The sequence below is a fragment of the Adiantum capillus-veneris genome, chromosome 8 (assembly GCF_014529385.1).
Source record: "Adiantum capillus-veneris isolate H3 chromosome 8, ASM1452938v2, whole genome shotgun sequence".
Classification (NCBI taxonomy): Eukaryota; Viridiplantae; Streptophyta; class Polypodiopsida; order Polypodiales; family Pteridaceae; genus Adiantum; species Adiantum capillus-veneris.
This window is the reverse complement of record NC_140938.1, coordinates 140,435,402-140,454,150: the sequence shown is the minus strand read 5'-3', so window position 1 is coordinate 140,454,150 and position 18,749 is coordinate 140,435,402. Positions and strand designations below refer to the sequence as shown.

The following is an 18,749-nucleotide window of genomic DNA, read 5'->3' as shown; positions in this document are numbered from 1 at the left end:
ACTATGCTAAACCAAAAGCTTCGAGGTAAAGTTTCACAATCTGAGGAGTATCTGCTAGGTCCTCCTCCTCCATCCACTTCGCATCCAATGCAGGATAGTTCTTGAACTTAACCAAGAACCGCCTTCTTACTTTACCTTTATTCTTTGTGTCCTTGTGTGCCAAAATCTGTTTAGGAACAAGGATCTCCTCGTTTTCCTCCACTTCATGTTGCTCATCGGGCTCCCCATCATCGAGCACATCACCTTTAAAAGGTTTCAAGAGACTCACATAAAATGCATTGTGAATCCTCCAAGTGTCAGGTAGTTTCAGTTGGAAGGAGACATCATTGATTTTTTTAGAGATCTGGAAAGGTCCGTAGTATCTCATGCTAAGCTGTGGAAAAAGCCTCTCCTTTCCCTTCTTCTTTCTCACGCGTGCCTTCTCAAAACGTAAGAGCACCCAATAATCCTCCTTCAATTTCAAATCGCGACGATGGCGATCCGTTGCCTTTTTTTGTCGTTTTTGAGATTTTTGCAAAACCTCGTGGACCTTGGCAAAAGCCGTATCTAAGTCGCGCGTGTATTCATCCGCTTCAAAAATCTTATTTTTCGTGCCGAAGAAGGGTGGAACCTTCGCAACACCTTCAATAATCTCAAATGGCGCCTTCCTCGTCGAAGAGTGTATCGTATTATTGTAGGCAAATTCCACCAACGGTAGATACTTTTCCCATTGAGTCTTCTGATCCGAGATATAAGACTTCAATAAATCTAAAACCACTGAATTCGCAATCTTAGATTGCCCGTCAATCTGTGGGTGGAAAGACGACGAGAACTGCAACCGCGTGCCAATGTTCTCTCAAATTGCCTTCCAAAACAAACTCGTAAATCTGGGGTCCCCGTCAGAGACAATCATCTCATGCATGACATGTAATCTGAAGATAAACAGTCTCTCTAAGTGATCCAGCTTGACTGTTTTCTTTACTGGAATGAAATGAGCTTGCTTGCTGAATCTGTCAATGACAGTCCAGATACCATCGTGACCACTCTGTTTTCTCGGGAGATCAAAAATGAAATCCATTGCAATACTTTCGCAGGGGCGGGTGGGTATGGGCAAAGGCTATAACAATCCCTGTGCTTTATGCTTGTCAAACTTGACCTTCTGGCATACCAAGCAACTGCGCACAAACTCTTCCACATCCTTCTTGAGTGTTAGGCATATCTTGACACAAAAAGGAGTCCCTTTCTCGTGGGGACCCACAAAGGTGTCTGCCTTTCAGATTTTGAAAGAGAAGTTGACTACGGGACCAATTTTGACTTTGCCGGACTTGCAGAAGTCACTTGAAGTATATTGTGGTGCTTGTGGTCGTAGTCTCGGTGCGGTCTTAATACAAGAAGGCCATGTCATTGCTTACGAGAGCCGATTGTTCTCAAGGCCGGAATTGACAGCACAGATTTATGAGAAAGAGCTTTTGGCGGTTATCCATGTATTTTTAGACCAAAAGGTCTAAAGCGGGGAATCAATGCATGAGTGCCACTTGGCACATTTTTGGGCATTTTTTCAACTTAAGAGAGAGAAGCATTAAAACAAAACGTGGGCTGCATTTTTCAGCCGTATGGTGGATTGTTGCAGGTACCAAAGGTGTTGTGTGCTTGCCTACCCTCTATGTACAGTGAAGTGCAAGAACTGAGGCCTTGCACACATTCATTGCTCTCTCTCTCTCCCCTCCGTGCAGTTATGTGATGCCCCACAAGAGGGCTTTTCATTTGACCTATGTACAATTGTTTGGGTTCATGCGCAATTGCCGAGGCTAGAGCCTTTTGCACAGGTACTGGATTAGCTCCCTCGCAAGTACATGTGAATTCGAAGAGGTTTCATGTGAGAAACCTCGTCCGATTCAGAGGGCAAGTAGCCCTACAGGTGCGGGAGCTCGAGGAATTGCTACGGATGTGACCTTCTTGCGAAACGGAGCCCAAAACAGGGAGATACAGCCTGCTGTGTATTTTTGCAGGTTTAGGGTTTTGGCCCTAAACGGTCCCTAATACCCCCAGAGGTGCGGGGATGCGAGGGGACCGTTGTAGAGGTGGTTTGGTGCATTTTTAGGGCAGAAAACAGAGAATTCATCGTGCTGTAGATTCTCGCCAGGTTTTGCGAAGTGTCCGTATGCCTCGGGAAAGTCATCCATTGCGTGGGAATATTGTTTGTGAAGCGTCCTAGTATAGTTATGTTGTCGAAATCGGGCCAGAACAGGTGGTTTTCAGCTAGGATTATGCAGGACAATTCATAGGAAATCATAGGTTTTATTCCCTCTGTTAATACAATAAAGAAATACCGAAAGGGGCGCCAATCTTAAGGGCCAACAGGTGTCGGCGTCTGCTTGGTAGCGCTCTAGCTTCCAAGCCGTGTGTGTTTGAAGTATCATTTCCCGTTACAGGTTTTCTTTTGCAAAGTTTCTCTGTGTCCTAAAGTCTAAAGTAAAGTTTCGGATGAAAGCCTACGTCTACCGCCATACGAGCCGATTTCAGCCCTTAGGATTTTTGCCCGTAGTTTGCCTCAATCGAGCCTTGAGAAACTTGATGTTAGGTGCAGCGGAATGAATGTTGTATTTTCTCAAGATTAGTGATCTTTATTGCTCAAGGTTCCTTTTAGTTCTTTAGGGAAAGAGAGAGCTTTCCGTCATGTAGAGTGCTGTGGTCACGAACAAAGTGAGTGGATTGTGCGTGCAAGTGAATGAGACTGAGAGAAGGAGAGAGAAGAGATACGACACCCGAGAGGTTGTAAAACCCTCCTTTGAAGGTCCCACTCTCGTCGGCGAGAGTGGTCTACTTTGATTGCACAAAGGTGTACAATGCGAATGCAGTGGACTGATGCAATAGGACTATGCCGATGACGACGGCGGTGATGATGACGACGACTTGATGGCTGAAATCTGAGATCTTCTAATCGCTGAATTCTGGGACTGTTTTGGCTGCGTTTTTATGGCTGAAAATGGGGGAACATCTGCAACTAACTTGGGGGCTGATCTGCTTCTGTGTCTAGGCTGAAAACTGCGTGTATCTGCGGCGGTTAGGGCTGAAACCAAAAACGCTGAAGCTACTAGCTGTAATTGTTGATGAAAAACACAAAACGCTAATGCATTTGCTTCCAATTTGGTTGGCGTTTTTGCAAAGAAAACGCTGGCTGGTTCTGTAGCTGGCGTTAGTGATTGGGCTGAACTGGTTGCCTTGATGCTAGTGGGGAAACGCCAAGGACTAGAGGGTACTGGCGATGGCTGATGGAAACGCCAGGTTCTGCAAGAGAGGGCGATCCCAAAAACGCTAGAGGGTGTGAGTGTCGGAGGGGGTACTGCTGAGAAGTTGCCTGTTGAGCGGGAAGCTCCTGCTGCCTCTTCTGCCAGAAAGTGCTAACTTGGGTTTGCTTATATATTAACTCAACAAAATTGCCCTACCTACTTTTGTAGGAAAGTCACTTAAAAATAATAAGTGAAAATCCCAATAAATAGGAAAACAGGCTAAATGCACTGGAAAATTTCCCTAACTGATGCTAATGAATTCTGATGGAAATTCTGATGATCATGCTGTGTGCAATCGGAGGATATGCATCTATGCTAAGTGACTGGGCATGCACGGTCTACGAATAGACTCACAAAAGTGCCAGATCACTGCTAATCTAACTGACTGAACTGATTGAACCCTGCTGTGGTGACACATAGGGTTGGGATGTGTCACGTGACATCTCCTCCTTTTCAAAGTGAGGTACTGGTACCGAACTGTATTGCGTCGAGGGAGATCGCCAACAGCATCCGGAATCCTGGAAGGGACTCTTCGCCGGCCCACTCTGGTGTGTGGGTCGTGCGGTACTTGAACTTCATAAAGGTCTGCAACGCTTGCTTCTTTGGGCCGTGCCGAAAGCGACTCACAGTCTGATGTGGCTCCTTTGATGCTTCAACTTCGTCTAGAGACCTGTTTCTTTCGTCTTCAAGAATCTCCATGGTTGAAAATTCCTGAAACCATCTCCAACACAAAATCATGAACATACCCATTCCATGTAAAGTGAAGGAATAAAATATTGTCTTCTCTAAAGACTGTGTATGCAATGTAGATGAACATAGAGACGGAGTTACAACCCGTTCATCAAACACATGCAAACAATGCGTCCGAATCCTTTCTATTTGATCGAAATCAATCAATTGTGGCAAATTACCATGGAAATGCCCATGCTTGGTACTCATACAATCATGTGCTCGTTCAGAAACCGTGTCATGCCAAGGAAGAGACATGGAATGCGACTTCCTTACATACAAACTTTTCAACTTTTCATAAAAATTCCGTATACATTCGTGCTCATCCATGATAGAAACGTGCTCAACATACAGTATGTCATGCCTAGGAAAAGGGATCACATAACGATGCTGACTAAAATACAGGAAACCTTCACGAATGAAACTCTCGAACAATGCGTGCGTATCACTCATGCGAACACACAATACTTCCTGTGAGGGTTCTTTGGACCAAGGCTCGAGAGCCAAGATCGCCTTCTTGAATGATCGAATCGTCTTGTGGGGTTTCTTTGGACCTCGACTCGAAAGCCAAGATCAGATCTTCGTGACTGCTCGAATCTACAACGAGGTTAGCTTCGCTAGAAAAAGCATCCACTAACACATCATCCTTGTGAACAATCACATCATGTTCATGCAACTCATCATGCTTGTGAGAAATCACATCTTGATCATGCAAATCATCATGCTTGTGAGAAATCACATCTTGATCATGCAAATCATCATGCTTGTCATTGTCATCCAAATCATTATGCAAATCATTGGCATCCAAATCATCATGCTTATCATTGTCATTCAAATCATCATGCTTAGCAATATCATTCAAATCATCATCATGCTTCAAACAATCATGCAAATCCTGTGTATCCTGCTTTGGAGAAGAAGAGACTGAGACAGTCTCCTTTCCGTGATTCTGTGCAAAGTACGCTTGTACCTGAGAAAAAAGTCGCAAGAACTCTTTGTTTTGTCGGTCGCTCTGTTCTTGTAGTGCTTTGGTCTCACGCGCTATGGCTGCCATTCTGTCTTGGTACTTACGCTCGATGGCTGCCATATCTTCTTCGTAGGCTTTTCTTTCTGCTTCTCTTTCTTGGTCCAACTCCTCCATAGGAGTTAGTGCAATCTTTGTCGTAGATGGAAAAGGGGGAGGGTCGGGAAAACCTCCTGGTGGGAAAAATTCTTCTTCGCCTCTCTCATGCTCATCACCTCCAAGCGAAGTATCCATTCCGCTTTGAGTGATGACCATTCTGCAATCGTGGGTTCTTGTGGGTTCTTGTGTTCTTAAGTCCACGAGGGACTTGGGTTCTTGTGGGTCTTGGGTTCTTAAGTTCACGAGGAACTTGGGTTCTTGCGGGTCTTGGTTCTTGGGGTTCTTGAGGTTCTTGAGGTTTTCTTTCGCTTGCAAATCGCGTTGAGAAGGAACTTCTCTTCACCCGAGTTCTACTCCTGTTTGCGGGCGCATCCCTTGGCGGCCTTGCACTCACACCAAGGTTGCTTTTTCCCACCTCACGTCGATTGGCCGGCCGCTAAGTGCACGGTCCGCTCTCAATGAGTGAAAAGAGACACAAGGGGAGGCTGGACAAGGCCTTCTTTCTTGGGATTCTTGTTACTCTTCAACAAAACACGATTAGGAATCGCCACGCCCAAGTAAACTTGGGTTCGTGCGATCGCAACAAGTAAAAAAATTCTTGTGGTTCTTGTGGTTCTTTCCTTGAGTAATGCAGAACACTTCCAAAGCTCTGATACCAATGTTAGGTGCAGCGGAATGAATGTTGTATTTTCTCAAGATTAGTGATCTTTATTGCTCAAGGTTCCTTTTAGTTCTTTAGGGAAAGAGAGAGCTTTCCGTCATGTAGAGTGCTGTGGTCACGAACAAAGTTAGTGGATTGTGCGTGCAAGTGAATGAGACTGAGAGAAGGAGAGAGAAGAGATACGACACCCGAGAGGTTGTAAAACCCTCCTCCGAAGGCCTCACTCTCGTCGGCGAGAGTGGTCTACTTTGATTGCACAAAGGTGTACAATGCGAATCAGTGGACTTGATGCAATGGGACTATGCCGATGATGACGACGACTTGATGGCTGAAATCTGAGATCTTCTAATCGCTGAATTCGGGGACTGTTTTGGCTGCGTTTTTATGGCTGAAAATGGGGGAACATCTGCTCCCAACTTGGGAGCTGATCTGCTTCTGTGTCTAGGCTGAAAATTGCGTGTATCTGCGGCGGTTAGGGCTGAAACCAAAAACGCTGAAGCTACTGGCTGTAATTGCTGATGAATAACACAAAACGCTAATGCATTTGCTTCCAATTTGGCTGGCGTTTTTACAAAGAAAACTTCTGTAGCTGACGTTAGTGATTGGGCTGAACTGGTTGCCTTGATGCTAGTGGGGAAACGCCAAGGACTGGAGGGTACTGGCGATGGCTGATGGAAACGCCAAGTTCTGCAAGAGAGGGCGATCCCAAAAACGCTAGAGGGTCTGAGTGTCGGAGGGGGTACTGCTGAGAAGTTGCCTGTTGAGCGGGAAGCTCTTGTTGCCTCTTGTGCCAGAAAGTGCTAACTTGGGTTTGCTTATATATTAACTCAGCAAAATTGCCCTACCTACTTTTGTAGGAAAGTCACTTAAAAATAATTAGTGAAAATCCCAATAAATAGGAAAATAGGCTAAATGCACTGGAAAATTCCCCTAACTGATGCTAATGGATTCTGATGGGAATTCCGATGATCATGCTGTGTGCAACCGGAGGATATGCATCTATGCTAAGTGACTGGGCATGCACGGTCTACGAATAGACTCACAAAAGTGCCAGATCACTGCTAATCTAACTGACTGAATCGACTGAACCTTGCTGTGGTGTAGCTTGTCCACGGACACATAGGGTTGGGATGTGTCACGTGACTCTTGAGTAGGACCCAATCATTTTCCTTGAAAGCTAAGGCCCTTCCGTGCTTGTTAGCAACTCTGTGCGTTTGTTGAGAGATGGATATAGCCTCCTGAATCTTTTGGAAAGATTCTTGTAGGTCTCTGCTATACTCATTAGCATCGAAGATCTTCCCATGTACCTTAAGTAGCAAGAGAGAGAGAGAGAGAGAGAGAGAGAGAGAGAGAGAGAGAGAGAGAGAGAGAGAGAGAGAGAGAGAGAGAGAGAGAGAGAGAGAGAGAGAGAGAAGGTATGGTGAAGAGGGGGCGATTAGCCCCACTACCATGAGCAGAAGACCCAATATAATCAGATGTGTGATCTCTGTGAGATGTGGAAGTGGGTACCCCCCTTGCTCCATAAATAGGTGCCCAAGGGGAGGTAGGGCAAGGCCTGATAAAAATCCCCACGACCCAATAGAAAAATGATATATGGAAATATATGTGGGTGCCGGGACAAAAGAGAGCGGCTAGTCCCAAACTCGGGCGGCCGAACCAAGTACAACCTAGACTAGGGGTGGCCAGCCCGGAGACATACTAGCCGTACAAGTATGCCTAGACCTGTGAAGCAGCAGAGTGGTGTAAATCTAGCACCCCCTCTCAACACCGGATGTTGAATAAACCGCATGAAGTCGAAGATGTGAGGCAAATGATGAAGATGTCTGTTGCAATGTCCATTGAAGGACAATACTCCATGAGTGTAGAAGCAATGTGGGGTGTCCCAACCGTGGTGAGGTCTCCATGATAAAGTGCCGTCACGAGTAGTGTAGCAAACTGTTGTACTCTGTCGATACAGGGTGAAGATACTGCGTGAAGGTCACAAATTGAGAGTGAAAACAACTCCTTGTCGTGAAAGAAGTGCCAATATACCTGCAAGTGTCTTGCCAAATAGGGTCTGTGGTGTTTGTAGTAAAACCGTTTGGAGAAAATGGAGAACCCCAGGAACCGTCATGTAAGGTGTAGCGGAATGAATGTTTGCGTTTTGCTCAAGATGAGTGCTTCGAACTGTGCTCAAGGTTCCTTTTGTTCTTATGGAAGGGAGAGCCTTCCGTTCTTAATGAGAGAATGCTATGATCACAAACAAAGTGAATAGACATTGTGTGTGCAAGTGAATGAGAGTGAGAGATAGAGAGAGAAGAGAGATACGACACCAGAGACGTTATAAAACCCTCCTCCGAAGGCCCCACTCTCCTCGGCGAGAGTCGTCTACTATTGATTGCACAATTTGGTACAAACGGTATGCATGAGACTGATGCAAGTCTAGGCTATGTCGACGATGACAACGGGGATGACGAAGTCGACCCAAGGGCTGAAATCTGTAATCTTTCTATTGCTGTCCAAAAACGCTATGGGCTGAAATCTGCAACTAGTCCAAAAACGCTGATTTGGGGGCTGTTTCTGTGGGTCTTTGTTGCTGAAAATCTGTAGGTTTAGGGTTGAAAACTGAGGTTCTTAAGGCTGTACTTGCAAGTTCTCCATGCTGAAAAACGTCGTTGATGCAGATAAAAAACGCTAGCTTGTTGGTTTTCCAAAAAACGCTAGATTGCTAGCTGAATCTTGTGGCGATGAAGGCTGATACAAAAACGCCAATGCTGATGCAAAAACGTTGGGATGGTTGGGGTCTTCTGTTGGCGATCTTTGTTGGAAACGCTAGGCAATGGGGGTCTGCTGCTTGGAGAGAAGGTCCACCAAGGCTTGGTCTTGCTGAGAAGTTGCCTGTTGAGCTTGGCTCCTGTTGCCTCTTCTGCCATTTAGTGCTAACTTTGGTTTGCTTATATATTTTCTTACCCAAATTGCCCTACCTACTTTTGTTGGAAAGTCACTTAAATTAATAAGTGAAAAATGTCAAAAATAGGGAAAATAGGCTAAAATCAGTGGAAAATTCCCCCGATGGAATCTGATGGATTTTGATGGGAATACTGATGATCATGCTGTGTGCAACCAGAGGATATGCATCTACACTAAGTGACTGGGCATGCACGGTCTACGAATAGACTCACAAAAAGTGCCAGATCACTTCTAATGTAGACTTGCTGGACTGACGGAAGCCCTGTTATGGTGTAGCTTGTCTACGGACACATAGGGTTGGATGTGTCACGTGACACGTCATGAGAATGCAGTGAAGCCTATCAATGCATGAACCTGCAACCCAATGTGGCTAGGTGGCTAAGCTCTGTAAAACTCCAGGAAGGCTAGATGTAGTAATCTGTGCCATAAACTCTCTCCGAATCAAGGAAAGCCAAACTAAGCAGTCTGCATTGTAGAAGCTACTGAAGTTGCAACAGTCATTGATAGACCCCGTACGGACCACCATCGGATGGTGTCTTGTCAGTAGGTAGGGTAATCTAAGATGAGGGGAAAGCTAGATTCAACAGGCTGCGCTGTGAAGGGCCTATGAGAAGAGGTATGGTCAGACCAAGCTGTCTGCACCGTAATCATCCTGTAGAAGTAGGGAAGCTAGACTGAGCAGTCTGCGCTATGAAGTTTCTCTGAGAAGAGGAAAGGCCAGGCTAAGATGTTTGTGCCGTCTTGCTTGTATCTCCTGCCTCCAATCCTCCGGTGTCAACCTAAACATAATCCGTGCCAACAAAGCCACCAAACCGCAACTGGGTGTGGCTCTTAATGTGAATGAGTTGGGAGTGGCCTATTGTCCAGGTCGGGGAAAAGTCTGCTGTAAGGTTACGGAGGGTGAGTGTAAGCAACTCTGAAGAATTCAAACAATTGCCTCAGAGAATCGGCGAGCAGCGTGCCACCTAGGAGACCCACATCACTCTCGTAGGAGATCTAGTGGCCAGTCTACCACCGTGAGACCTCTCCCTATCTCATCTTGGTTCATACTTGCAAACCCTAAAAATGCAGCAAAAAATCAACCCTAATGTGACCACGTTTTGGCTGGGCGAACGGTGAAAAGGTTATGTAGGAATATGAGGAATTTCTTGTCTTTCCTGTGAAGAGGAACCCTCTTCCATAATGCCCTTCGCTTTGTCGGTCATAGTGTAATCCCACGTTCTTGTACTCTGTGTCTTCACCGAACCAACCAAGGTTCACTTCTTGAGGAAAAAGTGATTCTGTCTCGGCAACAGAACTATGAAACCAGACCGTAGGGCGGTAGACTTTGGCTTTCACTGAAAACTTTACTTTAAGCTTTAACACAGAGAAACCTTGCAGAAGGAACTTGTAACGGGAATTAACACTTCAAAGCACACACAACACTTGGAAGCTAGAATGCTCGGAGCAGACGTCGACAACCTGTAGGCTCCAAATATTGGCGTCCCTTTCGGTATTTCTTTATTCCTTTAGAGGGTAAAGTTACAAAACTAGAGTCCTGGAGATCTTCACCTGTATCCAACTAGATTACACCTGTTCTGGCAAAATTTCGGCAACTTAGCGGCCCCAAAACTCGCCCTCAACAAACCCCCCTATTGGAACTCACTTCCAAGGACGTAAACCCTCTGTTTTCAGCCCAAAAACAGAAATTACAGCTCGCTGTATTTACTGGTTTTTAAACAGTCTCGAAACTGTCCTCTAACAGTGGGGCACTGTCCCCAATGCTTTTGGCATCCATACGGCTGCAAAACAGTCCAAAAACAGTGCATAACCAGCGTTGAAAATGCACCTGTAAGATGAGGTTATCACCCTCACCAGTGCCTGCTTTTGGAGTAATAGTTAGCTACTCCTCTTCTTGCTCAAAGAGGCTCTTGCCTAGGCACAAAAGCATAAGACCACACAACTGTACATAGGTTAAATGAAGAGCCCTCTTGTGGGGCATCACGTCACTGTACGTAGGGGAGAGAGAGAGAGCAGTGTAGAGTGCAAGACATCACTTCTTGCACTACACTGTACATGAGAGGGAAAGCTTGCACACAATAGCTCGTAACCTGTGATAGGTTCTCAATGAAGCATCCCTCTAGCATAAATTGAGTGCCTTGTCACAATCCAGTGATGTGGCAGTCCGTGTTCACACACCCCCCCTCCCTTTTGGTGGTGACAGCTCACGGAAAATCGCTGTTAGGGCTGACGTGGCAGCAACGTACGTACCCCCGCAATTTGCGGCTCACTTCTCGGCGGAAAACGCGGAAAGCCGTACAGAATGCTGATGTGGCTGGCTCACGTGAGAAAAACAGGGCAAGAAATTTTCTACGCAAAGCTGGTTGAAAATCTACACAAGTTATTTTATTTTACTAAGCAAGCTTGTGAGAGGATTTGCTTTATTTTTGTATGCTTTTAAATTGGCAGCTTTTGGGGCTCTGCTTTTGGCATCCCTTGTAAACCTTTATAAGTGTGGATTTCTCAGAGCATCTGGACGCAGAGTCTGAGAGTGAGACCCACTCACTCCCTTGTACTTTGTGCTACAAATTTAATATAAAAAGAAATACTGAAAGGGGCACCAGTCTTTGGGGCCAATACCTCTTGGCACGGAACTCCGTCGAGCCGGTGTCGAATCAAATTGTGAACTGTTTTGAAGTTAATTCTTGGCGTGTCGCGGTTGATTCTTGACTTGGAGTGTCCAAGTCTGTTACAATGGTATCAGAGCACGGCAGATTTCTCTTCTACCGGGAAATCCGATCCTTTTTACGCGGCACTTATGGATTCAAGCGAAGGACAGACGACTTCCTCTGCATCCGGAGATGCGGGAAGAAATTACGAAGACGATTCATGCGAGTACGGCCTGCCTCGATCTACTCAGGCGGAGCTTGAAGAGATGGAACATCGGAGATTGGTCGATGATGCGACAAAGTTGATGATGAATTTTGCGAAGGACCCTAAACTTGCAAAATTTTTCACCCACACCTCCTTCGACGAGGTGTACTCATAGTGGCGGCAAACCACGGAGCCACCCCTCAAATTGGCGCTCAAACAACGTTCTACTCCGAGGATGTTTACAGAGCAAGAATTGAAAGAGATGGTTGATACACGGATTGGCCTTCTTTTTGACGCGCAGAACAAAGCCAAAAAGCATGACAAAAAGCAAAAGAAAGGCACTGATTTCCCGGGTTATTTGGGTCGTCAATCTACTTTTGCCTTGGGAAGAAAGCAAAAGAAGCGCGTACCTAGCTCTTCTTCTTCTTCTGACAGTTCTTCTAGCTCTTCCGAAGCGAAGAAGACAGAAAAGGGAAAAAGCGAAGCAAAGAGCAACGCTTTGGAAAGGGCAAGAAAAAGGCAAAGAAGTCTAAATCTTGCCTTAGTTCGGACTCCGACAACAGCAGATTTTATGCAAGGAAGAAGAATTTTTATAAAGCCAACCAGTATGACTTTCTGGAAGATAAAAGCAAGAAAGTCTGAGAATTTAAAGAGGGTGGACAATCAATTAAATTTGACACATTTTTTGGCCTTCGAGATGCTTCGAAGGCGTTGGCCTTCATACAACAGTTTGACATAGCTTTCTCTGGAGGACATTACTTAGAGCACTCCAAGATTCGGAGGGCTACCTCTTACTTCAAGGGAAATGCTCGAACTTGGTGGTCCACTTTTCTATTGAACAAGAAAGCGCCACTTAAATGGCCGAAATTTAAAAGGCTTTTTATTTCTTCATGGCTGACTCGAGAGTATGGTCACGACATATGAATTGTTTGGAACCATCTTCGGATGACCAAGAAAGATACATTGGACGCATATTGCGAGAGATTCTGTAGCTCTTTTCTACAAGCTTCTTCATTTAAGAAGATCTCGTTCAAAGAACAGATTGAGCGGGTTACCTTTGCACTTCCTACAGAGATCCGGGATCACTGCTTAGAACAAAAGTTAGATTCTATTCAAGAACTGATGAGTCATGCGAAACGGGGTTTTGCCATTCATTCAGGCAATTTGACTTACCCCACAGATGAGATCATGACGCAGAGAACCGAACAGACTTCTAAAAATGAAAGTAGAAAAGAAGAAGAGCACCCTAGAAAAGAAAGAAAAGGATGCACGACCCCAGCTCACTCTTCGACAGAGGATCAGCTACATCAGAGAGGGGAAGTGTTTTGAATACGGGGAAACTGGGCATATCTGCGCGAAGTGCCCTAAAAAGGCACCGAAAGAATAGGACGAAGAAAGGCCAGAGAGTTCGAAAGCAACTGAGGAACGTGGCATAAAAGGCAAATGAGAGCACAACTGGTACCACACTGCGTGGGGCTCGAATAGAATCAAATGAATGAAAGTACAAAATTTTCCCGCTTTTAGGGTAAAGTGAAAGAACAAGAAGCCCTCTTTTTCTTGGATGAAGGAGCCAAGGCCGACTTCTTTTCACTTGAATTGGCGGCTCGATTTGGAATTACGTTCGACAGATTGAGGCCACACGTGGAGATAGTTTTAGCGACATTCGGACGGGATGTTGCTACTACAGCGATCATTGGCAAACTTCGTTTGCAATGTCAGGGGTGTTTAGGGTACGAGGATTTCTACGTAATTTCCTGGGAGGTTGTGACGTCCTACTCGAAATCCCTTGGCACCACAAGAACAACGCCATGTTTGACTAGCGCGTTGAGAAAGTGACTTTGAAAAATGAAGGGCACAGAGATTGTACTTGATAAATTTCAGCCTCTTTCCTTGATTTTATGGAGAGAAGTGAATGATGATTGAAGGTCGAATATGTTTTGACCTGAATGAAGAACGCCACGATTTTTGTTCATACTCATGCAGATTGCTTTTCAGAGGGCTTGCCAGGCGAGTTGCCACCAGCTCGTTTTGAGGATCATACCATTAATTTGATACCTAGAACCACACCACCGAACCGGCCACCTTACCGTGTGAGCCAAGCCCACAGATACACTTTTTGGGACACATTGTCTTAGCAGCAGGAGTGCAGATGGACCCGGCCAAGATAGAGACTATCCGTGATTGGCTCGATTTGAAGAATGTCCATGAAGCTCGAAGCTTCTTGGGCTTATGTTCTTAGTTATCGTCGGTTCATCAGAAAGTTTGCAGAGGTTGCTTACCCCTTTGCCTATGTGGACACAGAAAGGAGTCCCTTTCTCGTGGGGACCCACAAAGGTGACTGCCTTTCAGAAATTGAAACATAATTTGACTACAGGACCAATTTTGACTTTGCCGGATTTGCAGAAGTCGTTTGAAGTATATTGTGATACTTGAGGTCGTAGTTTGGATGTGGTCTTAATGCATGAAGGCCTTGTCATTGCCTATGAGAGCCGATTGTTTTCAAGGTTGGAATTGACAGTACAGATATGAGAGAGAGCTTTTGGTGGTTATCCATGCTCTTACTCAGTGGCGACATTACCTACTCGGAGCCAATTTTACGGTTTTCACAGATGGTTGGAGTTTACGCTACTTCTTGTCACAGAAGCAGCTATCGAAAAAGCAGATGCGGTGGGCAAACATCTGGTCACACTTTTACTTCCGGATTGTCCATGTGTAGGGACATAATGCAGTGACATAAGAAATTGGTGGGAGATACTTTGTCCCGGAAGCCGTTGGTTCTCGCTATTTCCACGATACATCATAGAAGCTTCGAGGATATGGTCGGTCAATACGCCACAGATACCGATTTTTGCGGATATATTCAATTTTATACGGAATGGGGAGGTAGTAGCGGAATATTCCATTCGGGATGGCTACTTGATGAAGAAAACGATGTTGTGTGTTACACAGCCGTTGAAGGAAAAGGTTCGAACCGAATGCCATTGTCCACCTTTTATGGGTCACAGCGGCATTGCTACCACCTTGAAAGGTGTGCAGAGATACTTTTGTTTGGCCGAGACTCAAGAAGGGCGTGGACGATTTTGTACGCAGTTGCTTGGTATGCCAGAAGGTCAAGTTTTGACAGGCATAAAGCACAGGGATTGTTACAGCCTTTACCCATACCCAACCGCCCCTGGAAAAGATTGCAATGGATTTCATTTTTGATCTCTTGAAAACACATCGTGGGCACGATTGTTTATTGCTTAGATATTTAGATTACATGGCAGATTCACGAGTATGTTTTGGAAGGCTAGTTGGGAGAACATTGGCATGCGGTTGCAGTTGTCGTCATCGTTCCACCCGCAGACTGACGGGCAATCAAAGATTGCTAATTCAGTGGTACTGGATTTGTTGAAGTCTTCTTCTTAGAATCTTAAGACTTCATGGGAAAAGGGTCTTTACCTTTGGTGGAATATGCCTACAGAAACACGATCAACTCTTTGATGGGGAAGGTGCCATTTGAGATTATTGAATTTGCTACGAAGGTTCCACCCTTCCTTAGCACGAAATATAAGATTTTTCTTTGAAGCCGACCAGTTCACAAAGGACTTCGACTTGGTCCGGAAGGCATTGCAGAAATCTCAAAAAAAGGCGGCAGATCGACATCGTCGCGATTTGAAATTGAAGGAGAATGATTGGGTGCTATTACATTTTGAGAAGGCACGCCTGAGAAAGAAAAAGGGAAAGGAGCGGCTTTCTCGAAAGCTTAGCATGAGATACTATGGACCTTTCCAGATTTCCGAAAAGATAAATGATGTCTCCTTTAGACTGAAGCTGCCTGACACTTGGAGACTTCACAATGTTTTCATGCGAGTCTCTTGAAGCCTTTTAAAAGGCGATGTGCCCGATGATGGGGAGCTAGATGAGCAACCCGAATTGGAGGAAACCGAGCAGATACTCGTTCCAGAACAGATAGTGGCACAGAAAGATAGAAAGATAAAAGGTAAAGCGATAAGACGGTTATTGGTTAAATTCAAGACCTACTCCGCATTGGATGCGAAGTGAATGGAGGAGGAGGACCTGGCAAATACTCCTCGCATTGTGAATCTTTACCTCGAAGCATGTGGTTTAGCATAGTCTATTCCAAATGGAACCCCGAACTCAGCTTGGGCGGAATTTGGTGCAGTGGATATGTACAAGAGGGGAGTCGCTCCACTTCTTTGTCAACAGATTGCCCTCATTTTGATACTAAAGATATTGATGTCTCTTTTGAGTTTCAGGGACACTGTGAGCTGATAGTACTCTGCTGTATGACTTTATGAACTGGAATTCCCGATAATAGGATACTGATTTGTTCTGGACTTGTTTAAGTGCAGGAACTGATAGACGAAATGACTGCAACATTTCGGTTTGAAAGATCTCGATAGACATGGTTACAAAAAGGATTAGTCAATCGGGCATCTATGAGGTCCCGAGTGGATCTAGATGCGATTGCTAAATACGTTGCCGATTAATCATGGTCTGAGATCCGACTGAATTTTTGAATGTGATTTGTCATGTGATGTCAAGTGATGTCTTGTGATGTGTGTCGATTGGTACATGTGCTAGATGTGTTGTTCCTAGTGCGTTGGTACTAGCAGTCAGTGTCTGCTAAGACAGTTTATGGTCTCTGTTTGTTTTGCAGGCGTAATTGAGGGCGATTACAATGCTTTCAATAGGGGGGTATGTCACAGTCTAGTGACGTGGCATCCTGTATTCACACACTCACCCTCCCTTTTGGTGGTGACAGCTCCCGGAAAATCCGTTGTTAGGGCTGACATGGCAGCAGCGTACGGACCCCCGCAGTTTGTGGCGCACTTCACGGCGGAAAACACGGAAAACCGTACGGAATGCTGACGCGGCTGGCTGGCGAGAGAAAAAGCAATGCAAGGAATTTTCTACACAAAGCTGGCTGAAAATCTACGCAAGTTGCTTTATTTTACTAAGCAAGCTTGTGAGAGGATTTGCTTTATTTTTGTATGCTTTTAAATTGGCAGCTTTTGGGGCTCTGCTTTTGGTATCCCTTGTAAACCTTTATAAGTGTGGATTGGGCTCCCACTTCTCAGAGCATCTGGACGGAGAGTCTGAGAGTGAGACCCACCCACTCCCTTGTACTTTGTGTAACAGATTTACTATAAAAAGAAATACCGAAAGAAGCGCAAGTCTTTGGGGCCAATACCTCTTGGCACGGAACTCTGTCGGGTTGGTGTCGAATCAAATTGTGAACTGTTTTGAAGCAAATCCTTGTCGTGTTGCGGTTGATCCTTGACTTGGAGTTTCCAAGTCTGTTACACGTCCCCTCTTATGTGCTTGACCTGTAATCCATCTGTGAACAAATAGATGCAAAAGGGGAAGAGTTCCATTGCTGCCAAAACTTGCGTATCGCTGAAAACGCAGCAAAACAGCCTCGTAAACATGCATCTAATGCCTTCCAATGCTGAAAATGAGCTCCTTGGTCCTAGGTAAAAGTCATGAGAAGCTCAAAAATGGAGAGAAATGGTTGAAATTAGAGTTATCAACCTCCAAAACTGCTCCAAAAAGTCAGTTACGAGTTTTGTTCTCCTAGATTTGGTAAATTGGCCAAAAAGTCCCACTTGGCACTCATGCATGCAATTTTCTCGCATTGGGACGACTCCTTAAAAATCTCTCAATTGGTGCATTAGTTGACTTTGCAACAGAGTAATAAAATGTTCCCCTTGTCATTTTGAAGCTAATGACACGAACAGATTTTGTGGCCCAAAATAGTAGTTCCCTAAATTTTAGGAAATGCTTCCATTGGACTCTCATTGGTCATCTGGCCATCTTTCACCACTGGGACCATGTCCAAAAATGCAATGTAACCCAGTTCTCAGGTGATTTTCTTTGGGTGACCCCACCTTGTCACTGTGTCTCTATGGAGTTAATTTCCTAGTATCCACCAACTAATTAAGTGCGGGGAGGGGACCTAGATGACTTTGAATTGAGCCTAGACACCCTTTTACTACTAGAATTTGAGTGCCGACCAACTTCCCATCTGCGGGTGAAACTATTGTTCACATTGGCCATACAATGTCCGACCATTTGCAACTTCAAAAAGAGGTCCCAAAAATTAAACAAAAATTATCGGAAAGAAACCAATAACTCGAGTTAGCAATTGCCACGTCCTCGTGACACACACACACACGCACACACACACGCACGCGTTTACACATAGTAATACATAATTAATTGTTTGTTCCTATGTGCTTGCATTAAGTTCCACAAGTACATATAGATAGTAACACAAATTAAATGCTCTTTGGTTCTGCTTTTTTTCTTCTAGTAAAAACACTCAACGGCACTCATAAGTTGTTACCTTCGAGACTGCAGATGGGATCGATTGCTGCTGGGGGTAGGTATGATGACTTGGTGGGCATGTTCAGCGGAGTGCAAGTGCCATCTGTTGGGATGAGTTTGGGTATTGAACGAGTATTTGCAATCATGGAGGGGCAAGCTGGCCAGGTGAGGATTCTTAAGGAACATGCATTTTTTCCTGGCAGTGTCTTTAAGCTTTGTGATTTCAGTTGTTGTCCAAGTATTCTCTTAGCCGGACATTGTTTGCTTTTACAGCTTACTGTTCGGAAGACTCAAACGCAAGTTTTGGTGCTTGGAATTGGGAAATCACTTTGGAATGTGGCCATTGGCATTGCTAGCGAGCTATGGGAACTGGAAATAGCAACTGAATTTAGATGCGTGGCTCCAGGAAAGATTAAAAAACAGCTTTCAGATGCGTCAGAGAAGGATGGCATACCATGGGTGGTTTTGGTTGGGCAAGATGAGTTAAATCAGGGGATAGTCAAACTTAGAGATATGGCAGCAAAGCAGGAGGAAGAGGTGAGAAGAGACAACCTGGCTGCCGATCTTCAGTCTAGGATTTGTGCTTGTGCAGCCCTTAAAGGACTGACAATTTGAGTGTGGATTAAGGACGTGTTACGAAAAGGACTGACAATCTGAGCGTGGATTAAGGACACGTGATGCATTCATCTTTGTGATGCTGCTTATAGTGGCTCCCATCTATACGGGCAGTTTTGTATATTTGAGAACATTTTTCCCTCATTATAGCATGAATGGGCGCACAATTGTAACACACTAGTATTACAGATTGTTAAGAATCTTGTTTTTTTGCTCA

General features: G+C 45.0%; 1 protein-coding gene across 1 annotated transcript in view; it reads left to right on the top strand.

The window, feature by feature from the left end:
* Nucleotides 1-18,749, top strand: part of LOC147453068 (histidine--tRNA ligase, cytoplasmic-like) — a 33,755-nt gene extending 15,006 nt beyond the window's left edge. The window contains exons 6-7 of the mRNA XM_086518569.1: nt 17,951-18,082; nt 18,191-18,749. Of these exons, the coding sequence (XP_086374695.1) occupies nt 17,951-18,082; nt 18,191-18,532 (474 nt within the window). The 3' untranslated portion in view covers nt 18,533-18,749. The remainder of the gene's footprint in view (nt 1-17,950; nt 18,083-18,190) is intronic.